Source organism: Pithys albifrons, chromosome 13 (genome assembly GCF_047495875.1).
Source record: "Pithys albifrons albifrons isolate INPA30051 chromosome 13, PitAlb_v1, whole genome shotgun sequence".
NCBI lineage: Eukaryota > Metazoa > Chordata > Aves > Passeriformes > Thamnophilidae > Pithys > Pithys albifrons.
This window is the reverse complement of record NC_092470.1, coordinates 4644472-4657093: the sequence shown is the minus strand read 5'-3', so window position 1 is coordinate 4657093 and position 12622 is coordinate 4644472. Positions and strand designations below refer to the sequence as shown.

The window sequence follows — 12622 nt, the reverse complement described above, 5'->3', positions numbered from 1 at the left end:
CTGGACATGGCACTGAGTGCTCTGGTTTAGTTGACAAATTGGTGATCAGTCAAAGGTTGGATTCCATGATCTTGGAGGGCTTTTCCAACCTGAATGATTCTGTAATTCTATGAAAATGCTTCTTTGGAAGACATCACAATTCTTGTTCAGCCTTGGGCAAAAGAAACTCCTTGAGGCACACCTCCACATGGAAAATGAGGTGGTTTAAAAAAAAATAAATCTCAAAAGTCTATGAGACTTTTACTCCTGGCTTCAAGAATGAGCTTTGAATTTTACTGAGTTCCTAATTCCTGTATATAAAGGAATAATTACATTACAGAATACAGTGCCATCTCTGGCTACCAAGTTAGCATGTGTATCATTCAAAAACAAAGGGACAGTTTGGCAGCTCAGCACACTGTGACATTTGGGTGTATTTGACTGTAGCAATAATACCCTTATTGCACAGTAAACTATTTTCACACATTCTCTGTGTCCAATAAAAATGGATGAGAGAACATCTGAATAACAAAAAGATTTTTACTTAATGTTGCTCTAGCTTCATTCTTTTCTAATCCATAACAACCTGCCTGCTTCTGGTATAAATCTGCTTTCTGGAGGTAGCATCAAGATTTGGGGGTTGTTGGGTTTTTTTAAGCAAATAAGAAATGTGCTATGGGAAAGCAAAAATCAACAGTGAAACCATTTTTCTTTAAAAAGTAATACTGAACAGTTTGGCAGACTGGAATGGTGAGAACAACAAATAACATCTTCGTGTGCTCAAAGCAAGATGTGAAGTTTTTCAAAAGTTTAACATTCAAGGCAGATAATTTTTTGTACTTCTTAGTGCAAAAAATAATGTTAGTTGTTTTAAATCTCGGTCAAGTGTCTCACTAGTTGATAAAAATAACCTGCTACTATAATGATATTTACACATGTACCAGAGGAAGTCAACTTTGACTGTTACATTCTCCTTTCTGTAAGTTAGGAACTTCCCTGAGACAGGAATTCCAGTTAAAGTTTAGCACCACTAGCAGAGGTTAATGAAGTGAATTTTTGATGCTTTTTCTTCACATGTTCTCAGTGATCTCAGAGTCCCCTTACACCCCTCTCCCTTTATTTTTCATGTCCAGTAGTGAGTTCTGTTACATCATCTCCTGGGTTCTAGTCTGTATATTGTGCCTGTCTCTCCTTGTCGAATTCCCTGGCGATCTTTAAGGCAGTGCTGCTGAGTGACACGGACTGCATATTGCAGACAATGGTGACAATGACTCCCCTGGGCGGGGCAGGGGCAGCGCCAGCCCCGGGGCGCAGCTCCTCAGGCAGGATGAGGAGGACACTGCTGGCCCCCACGGCCCCTCCCGTGTGGGATGTGTAGTGTCTCTGCTGCCTGCAGCAGCCACACTCCTGCTTCTTCTCCACCACAGCCCAGGCCATGGCGTATTTGCCATCCCTGTCCCACGACACTTCTGTTTTGGGCACTGGGGTCCACATCATTGCGACTGTGCCCGGTTTGAGGTACCCAGGGAGAAGTTTGCCAGTGCTGCTTTTAAACTGTCCCGCTTGGTAACTGTACAACAAGGCATTCCCAAACTTCAGGAGGTCCCCCACTGAGGACAGAAAGCCACCACCAGCCCACTTGTAGGAGTTGTCCACGTAGGGCGCGTTCACCAGCCGTCCCTTCTTGTTGTAAACGTAACACCTACGAACCAAGAACATTCAACTTGTCATTCCCACACACTGTGCACAAATATTTTAGGCTGCCCAACCTTAAAGAGCCAACTGAGGATGTATTAGCTTCATCTCATGGACTATTTTTAAAGTATATTTTTCTTGAGTATATTTATTGCAGAAAAATCAATGAGAAATTCAGACAGGAAAACAAAAATTAAGGTGACTTCTTAGGTTAGAAACTTAGTCTTAATGAAAGTACTAATCCTTCTACTTACTCTTAGGATATACTAAGACGAAAGGCAATAAACAAATAAGAGATATAACAGAAATCAGTACATCAGCCAACACAGAATTTTTGTTAAATCCCTGTCCTCGATTTGAAGTGTCTTAAAGGAGGAGGAATCCTCCAACTACCTCATGATTATCAGACACTGAGCTGAATTTTCACTGGTCTTGGGTGACTGCTCTGAGTCAGTAGCTTCCACTTGTGACTGATTTCCCCTCACTGCCTCATTATGGTTGCCATAATCTACAACAAAGCAAGAAGCATGAAAGAGTCTTGCAAAACACAAATTAGAAACAGTCCAATCATGACTTGATTGATTTCATATATATGTGTATATACATATATATATACACACATATACACATATCCCTCTCTCCCTCTCTCTCTCTATATATAAATATATATATATATATATATAAACCAATGAATTTCAAGCTTTGGTCTTTAGACCACAGAAGGTCCATCTATTACTTGGAGAATTCTGAAAAGGGACAACCCTATCTAGTTTGGAAAGCTTTTAGGAAACTTCTGAAAGTTGTAATATTGAAAACCAGAGGTTGAAGCAAAGGAAGAGAGATGAATGGTCCAAGATCCAAGACCACCATCAGCTCTGACAGTGATTTAGTTTATCATTGTCCCCATAGTGAGTTTTTTGAGCACAAAAAGACCCTGTTACAAAGACACTGAAATGCCTGACTTACACCACTAAAGATCTACAACATGGATTTTAAACGTTTTCCTATCAGTTAAATATAGTACAACCAAACCATTAAACAAGACTCAAGATGTCAGTACACTCTATCTTGAGGCACCAAGCTACCATTTGTGGAAACACACCCATCACATCTCAGTTTTGCTTAACAATTAGCCCAAAGAAGACCCCCAGAACAGCACCTGTCCCAATTCTTTCATTCCTACCATACTGCAGTTTATAAAAGGATTAAAATATGCACATGTTTAATAAACTTGACTGTACAAGCTTGATAATTTATGAGAACATCACGAACATCCAGGTGAGCTTCTAAGCCTACAGAGGCTCTGAAAGTTTGCAAGCAAACTAAATACCAGCACAAAGCACCTCAGAATGCAGCAGCAAAGCCACCCCTGAACCTTTACAAGAGGCTTTGTGTGCACACACACTGCACAGACACTCCTGTATGGAAGTGCCACAAACCTCACATTCAACATCTGCATTGTCCTTTGGGAGCATTGTACAAGCCAAGCTTGTAAAAAGTTTGAGTCTCATTTTCATGAGACTTTCACCATAACTTGCTTTGTCATTCAACAGAATTTCTGTCCCACACCAAAACTGACCAGGTGAGTCAATTATCCATTGCAGAGTTCAGGTTAATAAAATAAAAGAGAGACAGGCAAGAAACTTCAGCCTTATCCTCTGTACTGGAATGGATTATCCAGTTACATAAATTTCTCTGAGCTTGTTGTTGTGTGTGTGTTTTTTTAATTTTGTTTGTTTAGGGTTTTTTTGGGGTGTGTGTTTTTTTCCCATGTTAAATTAATTTAAAAATCAATTGGTAAAACATGTTTCATGTTCAACAGAATTTTAATTCTGGTCCAAATTGGTAATGCAATTTGATTTATGAAAACCCTGTGTTAATGTGAGACTTTTACAATTCCACTGAACTATTAAAATGCCAGTATATTAAGCAAACCAAGGCAATTATATAGGCCAACATTATCTCCTAGTTACTCCTTATTTTACTCTATTTACACTTATGTGCTTACTTGTACCTAAAATAATTGTAAATTTTTAAGTCACCTCTACCACTTCCCCCCATATTTACTCTTAAAACAGAAAATACTTATTTCCTACCCTGTAATTTTACACACTTATTACAGAATCAATACCATGGAACCAGCCACATGACTAAACTTTGAGATAACCTGCAACACTTCATGGAAAAGCCTGGAAAAAAATCACACAGTTCTAATTTAGTTGACTTAAAGACAGAAAGAGTGACAGTTGTTGGGGGAAAACCAAGTTTCATCCTTGTTTACCTTGCTCTGTTATATATCATTGCTTCATTGTCATCCAGTACAGTTGACAGCATATCCAAATCACGAAACATTTTCAGCATGTAATCTGTGAATTTTTGTCCTGAAGCTCTTTCCACAACAGCACTTAAGAGGGTAAAGCCATATGTTGAGTACAAGAACTGACTGCCTTGAAGAAACACAGGGAGAAAGGGAAAAAAATCCATTAATCACGTGATGCTTAACTGGAATCACAACCATATGAATAATCAATTAAAAGATTACCTCTCCACCCTCAGTTTAACACTATGTGAATGACAAGCTTATCATACCAGGCCCTGGGAAATTCTGCACTGCAGAACAGAACAAACCCCCACACAAAGAATTCTTTACTGGACTTTACCATCCTCACTGCATGTAAAACTACTTGAAACAAAAACCTCACCAGAAGAGCCCATTTTGGACTAAATTAATAGAAACTCACCTGGTTTAAAGAATAAAGGATCATTTTTAAATATCTTCAGTGAGTCAATCACACTTTCAAATTTTTCCTTCAAATAATACTCTTCCTGCTCAAACTCCTTGTCTCTCCTGCCAGGTTTTGAATTTCGGCTTTTTGTCTCACCGTCATGTTCTCTCCTTGGTTTGGCAGAATCAGCCTTTTCAACCCCCTTGCCTTCTTTTTGTTCTTTATCCTGATGGGGTTTTGTTGGCTTCAGTGCTCTGTTTGCCTTTTCCTTTTCTTCTTTTACTTTTGCAATATCTTTTTCATAGTGACGAATCCCACTCAAGTGTGAAACCAACAGTCTTGTAGTAATAGTGACCTAAGCAGACAGGAGAGTGTGAGTTCCCTTCATCAAAAGACAGGACACACCAAAACCACCAAAAAAGTGACACACCAAAACCACCAAAAAAGTGACATTCACCATGAGAAGGAACAAAGCTGTAAGACCTTTTAAGGCCTTTGACACTGTCTCCCATAATATACTCCTGGAAAAGCTGGTAGCCCATGGCCTGGACAGGTGTACCCTCTCCTGGATTAGGAGCTGGCTGGAGGGTCGGGCCCAGAGAGTGCTGGTGAATGGAGCTGCATCCAGCTGGTCACCAGTGGTGTTCCCCAGGGGTCTGTGTTGGGTCCAGTCCTGTTTAACATCTTTATTGATGATTTAGATGAGGGGATTGAGTCCATCAGCAGCAAATTTGCTGATGACACCAAGCTGGGAGGGAGTGTCGACCTGCTGGAAGGCAGGAGGGCTCTGCAGAGGGATCTGGAGAGACTGGAGAGATGGGCTGATTCCAATGGGATGGAGTTCAACAAGGCCAAGTGCAGGTCCTGCCCTTTGGCCACCCCAACCCCCTGCAGCGCTCCAGGCTGGGCACAGAGTGGCTGGAGAGCAGCCAGGCAGAGGGACCTGGGGGGACTGAGGGACAGGAAGCTCAACAGGAGCCAACAGTGTGCCCAGGTGGCCAAGAAGGCCAAGGGGATCCTGGCCTGGATCCAAACTAGCGTGGCCAGCAGGCCCAGGGCAGTGACCCTTCCCCTGGACTCTGCCTTGGGGAGGCCACACCTTGAGTGTTGTGTTCAGTTCTGGGTCCCTCAGTTCAGGCAAGAGATTGAGGGGCTGGAGCGGGGCCAGAGAAGAGCAACAAGGCTGGAGAAGGGACTGGAGCACAAGTGCTGTGGGGAGAGGCTGAGGGAGCTGGGGGTGTTTAGCCTGGAGAAGAGGAGGCTCAGAGGTGACCTCAGCATTGTCTGGAACTGCCTGAAGGGAAGTTCTGGCCAGGTGGGGGTTGGTCTCTTCTCCCAGGCACTCAGCAATAGGACAAGAGGGCACGATGGGCTCAAGCTCTGCCAGGGGAAATTGAAGTTGGAGATCAGAAAAAACTTCTTTGCAGAGAGAGTGCTCAGGCATTGGAATGGGCTGCCCAGAGAGGGGGTGGATTCCCCATCTCTGGAGGTTTTTCAGCTGAGCTTGGCCGTGGCACTGAGTGCCATGATCTGGTAAAGGGACTGGAGTTGGACCAAGGGTTGGACTTGATGATCTTGGAGGTCTTTTCCAACCCAATCCATTCTATGATTCTGTGATTCTAAATATCATGTATTAAACACAGTAAAAATATTTACATATATATGCACACACTACACACGATATAAAACTGAAGATCTGGATTTCCAGCATTGCTTTTTTGAGCAGCAACATCAGTACTTGTGTAAATGATTTTAAGTGTTTTACAGGAGCAGGCCCAGCTCCAAGCACCTGCACACAGACAGCTGTGCAGTGACAGGAACAGCCAGGAAAAAAGGCCCTGCTCCCAATAAACAGTTACACACCTTTTCACCCTCGTAGAGTTTTTCTGGAAATTCAGGGACATATTTCTGCACTGGAGCATCCAAATCCAGCTTCCCCTCTTCCCACAGTTTGGCCACAGCCATCATGGTGAGGCACTTGCTGATGCTGGCGATTCTCATGATGGTCTCTGGCTTACACAGGACACGGTTCTCCACGTCAGCATAGCCCAGACCTTGGGGAAAATAGAACACTCTGCTAAGGACTTTGCACAGACACATGCTCTGTTAATTATTTGCAATGAATTAAGATTTACTGGCCCCTTAAATATTTTTCCTCTTGCTAAACTGGGATATGAAGCATTGGACTATCCCAGGTCCTGCTTCAATTAAGTTAATAACTTTTTATTGCAGTAGGAGCAGTTAATCAGAACTCATAGTATTAACCAATGGCACTCCAAGGTACTCATTAAGACTACAACAAACCTAATGATAAATGAGATTGAAAATGAAGCCACAATTTACACTCATAATGCCAAGGTCATGGGTTCAATCCCCTGCGTGGGCCATTGACTTAAGAGTTGGACTCGATGATCCTTGTGGGTCCCTTCCAGCTCAGAATAGTCTGGGATTCTGTGATTCTGTGATCTTCAAATATTCGATGTATAAAACCCAAAGAGAGCAAATCTAGACCATAAAATAGCTGACCAACAGTCATAAACACTCCTTTTATTGTTCTGGATTAATGGCTAGAGCAGAAAAGGGTCTTATTTTATCAATACACAAACTGAGAAAGGAAATCACTCACCAACTCATGGCAATTACCTGAGCTGTAAAGCTTCAAAAACCACTGGTGTTACACACCATGTTCCAACATCCCTCAGCATGACTTCAATTAAAAGAGCACTTAACAGTTTCTGTAACAGTGTATTCCCCTGAATTAATAAGGCTTTATCAAGCTGCAATAGCAGTGTTCAATCTGAGCCAGGTTTAAGGACCTGTGCAAGTGATGCTGCAGCATAAAAAGCAAGGAAATGCAGCAAGGACATATTTGTAGTTTGCAGTACAAGAAAGGCCTGCAAACAATCAATGCACTTCTGCCTATATAAAACTGTAGCCTAACAATGAACTACTCAACAAAAAATCCCAAACCTGGCTAAAATATAAGAAACAAAACCATGCCAGGCCAGTTGCCCAAGAGCCTTTCTCTCCCCCAGCTGCCACGCAGGTGCTTGCAGGGTGTTTGTGCACACAAGTGCTGTTCCCTCAGGGAAAACACCTTCCAAACCTCTCATATTTTAGCCAGGTTTGGGATTTTTTCTTGTCAAGGCAGGGATTCCACAGAAGTCTTATAAAAACTTCTGCTTTCATTGCCAGGTGATTTGAGAGCAGACAAAGCTCTGATTTGAGAGAGTTTGTAATGAAGTTTTAGCACAGTTTTCTCACTGGGGCACATTACAGAAGGTACCAGAGGCTCTCCAACACACTCTGGTCTTGATGAAAGAGAGATTAAAACCCATAATCAGCTTTCTACATATGCAACAACAGACTGGCTGAAGAAAGTTAGTGACAACCTCACTTATGAAGGTTTTTTTCTTCAAACTCTATAACACATAAAATGAAATATGTTGCCATTTCCTACGACCTTTCAGTTGTCCAAAAAACCCAAAAAAACACAACAGGTTTTTTGAAAGTGTTTCTGAGAGCAGATACACATTTTGATGGGTTTTTCCCCAACATCAAATGTTGACATGGTATGAGCAGTACTAACAGACTCTACTTGAAACTAAACTGTATAAGCAGGAAAATTGCTTGCAGTTTCTGAAGGAATGACATCAGTTAAATCCCAGCATCTTCCCAAGAAAAATCTACAGGAAAAATCTACATCTCAGCCCCCAAATGGGAGACAAGTCACCAAGTGTGAGCCATTATTACTTTCACTATTAAGTTCCTGTGGAGAGAACATTTTGTTACTTCCTCCATACAGTTCTACCAGACAAATTATCTACTGATTGGAGTGTCTGAATTGTTCAGTTTTAAATTGTTCATCAACAATTACTCCCCCCACACACTGACCTTCTGACCAGACTTCCTTTCCATCCACAGAAACTCCAACTATTATACCTGGGATTCCTGCTTCATCCTGTCAAAAAAAAATGGACAGAATACATTTAGAAAGATCTCCAGAGTTAAAAAACACCTCTCCCCAAACCTTTAAACTGCAAGAGCAATCCTACAGATACACTTGTGTGTTGTTGTTGGATTACAGTTGACATTATGTACCAGGTACAAACTGCTCTTGCAAAGCTGTCATTTTAATCCAGCCTCTGGGAAAAACAAGCCTAACAACAATAACCACATAAATAATTTCTTTAATAATTCAGTTAGGGAAGAGAACATGCAAGAAAAACTGAACAGAAACCAAACATGACTGAGTTAATATGCAACAGGCAAACTGCAACAAGGGAGCTTCAAGTTGCATTTTCAAAGTAACTGCAACGTGCTTTTTAAAACAGAATCAGAGAGTATTCTGAGCTGGGAGGGACCCACAAGGATCCAGTTCAACCCTCAGCCCTGCTCAGGCCCATCCCCAGGAGTCACTCCCTGTGCCCCAGAGCACCATCTGAAGGGTATTATTCATTCAAATGATATTATATTGCTTTTTATGTTTAGTTGAAGGTTATGGTAGCAGAAATGTCAAGTAATCAGGCTGACTAGATACATAAAATGGATCTGATGCTTTTCTAATATAAATAAACTATGAATAATGGTAACATTAATAGAGTTGCACTGTGTAAGACTCTCTCACAGAGTCAGAATCATGGCACATCCTGAGTTGCAAGGGACCCACAAAGGTGTTTGAGTCCAACTCCTGGCCCTGGCATAGGAAACTCCCAAGAATCCCACCCTGTGCCCCAGAGCACCATCCAAACCCTCCTGGAGCTCTGGCAGCCTTGGGGCTGTGCCCACTGCCCTGGGGAGCGTGGCCAGTGCCCACCACCCTCTGGGGGAAGATCCTTTTCCTGAGATCCAACTTGACCCTGGCCTGGCACAGCTCCAGCCATTCCCTGTGCCCTGTCCCTGCCCTGGCACAGCTCCAGCCATTCCCTGTGCCCTGTCCCTGCCCTGGCACAGCTCCAGCCATTCCCTGGGTGCTGTCCCTGCCCTGGCACAGCTCCAGCCATTCCCTGGGTGCTGTCCCTGCCCTGGCACAGCTCCAGCCATTCCCTGTGCCCTGACCCTGCCCTGGCACAGCTCCAGCAATTCCCTGTGCCCTGTCCCTGCCCTGGCACAGCTCCAGCCATTCCCTGGGTGCTGTCTCTGTCCTGGCACAGCTCCAGCCATTCCCTGTGCCCTGTCCCTGCCCTGGCACAGCTCCAGCCATTCCCTGGGTGCTGTCTCTGTCCTGGCACAGCTCCAGCCATTCCCTGTGCCCTGTCCCTGCCCTGGCACAGCTCCAGCCATTCCCTGGGTGCTGTCCCTGGTCCCACAGAGCAGAGATCAGTGCCTGCAGTGAGCTCTCCCTTCAGTCTCTTCCCAGCTGCACACACCGTGCCCTCCGTGCCCTCTCACGCTGCCACTCTCCTCCCCACGGTCCCGACGCCACCCCGTTCCCGGCCCCGCAGCCCCCGGCCCGCACCTTGACCCTCCGCAGCAGGTCCCTGCTCCGCCGCACGGCCGCCCCGAAGCCCCGCGGGGGCGGCGGCTGCTCGTCCGGCCCGGCCTGGGCCTCGTCCCCCGCGGCATCCCCGCGGACCCCCACGCCGAGCGCCAGCGCCAGCGCCCACCCCCACGGGCCGGCCCGGGCCGCGGGGACCCTCCCGGGCCGTGACACCGCCTGGCCCGGCTCGGTTCGGCCCAGCACGGCCCGGCCAAAGTCAGCACGGCTCAGAGCGGCCCTTCCCAGCTCAGTTCGGCCCAACAGGGCCCGGCCCAACTCAGCACGGCCCAGGCCCCGCCACAGCCCCGCCATGGCCGGGCCGGACGCGGCCCCGCCCGGGCACAGGCACCGCCAGCCGCGCCCGGAGCACATCGAGCGCCGAGCCCGCCGGGGCAGCGCGGGAGGGACCGAGAGGGGAGCGCGGGCAGGGCACGGACCGGGGGGGACACGGAATGGACACGGGGTGTACTGCGGTTGTACACGGGTTAGACACGGGATAGACACGGGATAGACACGGGATGGACACGGGATGGACACGGGATATGCAGGGGATAGACACGGGCTGGACACGGGATATGCAGGGGTTATACACGGGCTGGACACGGGATATGCAGGGGTTATACACGGGATGGACACGGGATATGCAGGGGATAGACACGGGATGGACGCGGGATGTACAGGGGTTATACACGGGATGGACACGGGATATGCAGGGGATATACACAGGATAAACATGGGATGTACACGGGATATACAGAGGTTGTACATGGGATACACACGGGATATACACGGGATACACACAGAGGATGTACTGGGGATATACACGATGTGCAGGGGTTATACACGGGACGTACACGGGATATACACGTGTTATACCTGGGCAGTACACAGGGGCTGTACATCAGTTATGTACAGGTTGTACATGGGCTGTACTCGGGCTGTACACAGGTTACACACGGGTTACACAGGGGCTGTACAGGGGTTATATATGGGTTATACATGGGCTGTTATCAGGCTGTACTCGGGCTGTACTGGGGCTCTACTCGGGCTGTACTGGGGCTCTACTCGGGCTGTAATCAGGCTGTACTCGGGCTGTACTCGGGCTGTACTCGGGCTGTAATCAGGCTGTACACGGGCTCTACTCGGGCTCTACTCGGGCTGTACTGGGGCTCGCCCTGCGGAGCCGCCCCGGTGCGGGTCCCAGTGCCGCGATCCGAGGGCGCTCCCGCTCTCGGGCCCTTTCCCGGGGCTCTGCCCGGCCCGGCCGAAGGGAGGGGCCATTCACAGCATCACAGAATCCACCAGGCTAGAAAGCCCTACAGCATCCCGAGTCCACGCTGTGCCCAACATCCCCGTATCACCCAGACCACGGCACTCGGTGCCACCTCCAGGCTCTCCTGAAGCACCTCCGGGGTGGTGACTCCACCACGTCCCTGGGCAGCCCCTTCCAAAGTCCAATCTCCCTTTCTGTGAAGAAATTCTTCCTGGTGTCCAACCTAAACCTCCTCTGGTGCAATTTGAGGCCGTTTCCTCTCCTCCTGTATCCCCCCTCCTGTCAGGGAGTTGCAAGGACCAAGAAGGTCCCCCTGAGCCTCCTTTTCTCCAGGCTGAGCCCCCCCAGCTCCCTCAGCTGCTCCAGCCCCTTCCCCAGCTCCCTTCCCTGGATACACTCCAGCCCTTCCATGTCCTTCCTGAAGGCCTGACGTGGCCTCAGCAGTGCCCAGCACAGGAAGTTTAGAGCTGGTTCCTTTATTTAAGCCGCCAGTGTGTCCACGTGGAGTTACAGGAATTATCTGGCAATGGGAGTCTAATCCCTGTGAATCCTCCCCAAACTCTGGCTCCTTCAAAAGGAAGGTTTTAAAGCACAGATCCTCTTTCCTGGGTGTCTGGAATGGGCAGAGCCCCTGGGAGGCTCAGCACCACCCACCCTTCCTCCTGATGGAGCTGAGTTTGTAGCTCCTGCCAGCACAGAATAACCTGGGTTTAACCAGCACTTTCACTGCACTGATGTGTAAGAAAAACACAGAGATAAGGTGAAGGACACTTCAAGCCACAACATATTTTCTTAGCTCTGCTCTCAAGAGCAAATGATTGCAGCATCAAATGAAAAAAACCTGCTGCTCAAGGTATGCCAGAGAGAAGGAAAGCAGAGCAAGCTGGTCTGACACCCAGATAAAACTTTTAACTGCAGGATTAGCAACTTTGATCTAGGACAGACAGAATTACTTACAAATGTTGAATCTTCCCATGCTTTAGTGCCAAGTTTCAGCCTAAGGAGGGGCTCTAAAGGCACAGACTGCCCACTTGTGCTTCCAAGTGTGGCTCTCACTGCTTTGAGATGCTAACCCAGGGATTTCCATCTTCTTCATGTCCAATGACCCCCAAAATTGCAGGATTTGGCAGGAAGTCAGCCCAAATAGCTTTCATGTGTGAACTCAAATGCAGACCAGATGTTCCTCTCCTCACTTATTGCTCATTAGTATTTTCTCAATAAAACCCCATTGCTTATCCCAGTAACCAACTGGTACAAAATGCTGTATTTACTTTCTTGTAACTCATTTTCACTGTCTTACACTGACTCTGGAAGCATTTTGCAGCAGGATTCTCTGCATTCTTATATTAATCTGCTCAGCAGGAACACTCTTTGGCATCACACTTTTAAATGGGCCAGAAAGAGAGCTTGCCATTTTTCTCTGATTGCCTTAATGAAGAGCTTTGTGTACAATCCAGCAGCACAACACAG

The 12622-nt window shown here is 46.6% G+C and overlaps 1 protein-coding gene across 1 annotated transcript; it reads right to left on the bottom strand.

Moving 5' to 3' along the window:
* Positions 1-501: 501 nt before the first annotated feature.
* Positions 502-10210, bottom strand: LACTB (lactamase beta). Its single transcript, XM_071568866.1, has 6 exons — positions 9859-10210; positions 8295-8361; positions 6264-6454; positions 4416-4755; positions 3956-4121; positions 502-1681 (listed from the first exon to the last, which is right to left on the bottom strand). Exons 1-6 carry the CDS (start codon positions 10189-10191, stop codon positions 1144-1146), a joined length of 1635 nt encoding a protein of 544 aa, XP_071424967.1. The 5' UTR covers positions 10192-10210; the 3' UTR covers positions 502-1143.
* Between the last annotated feature and the right edge of the window lie 2412 nt (positions 10211-12622).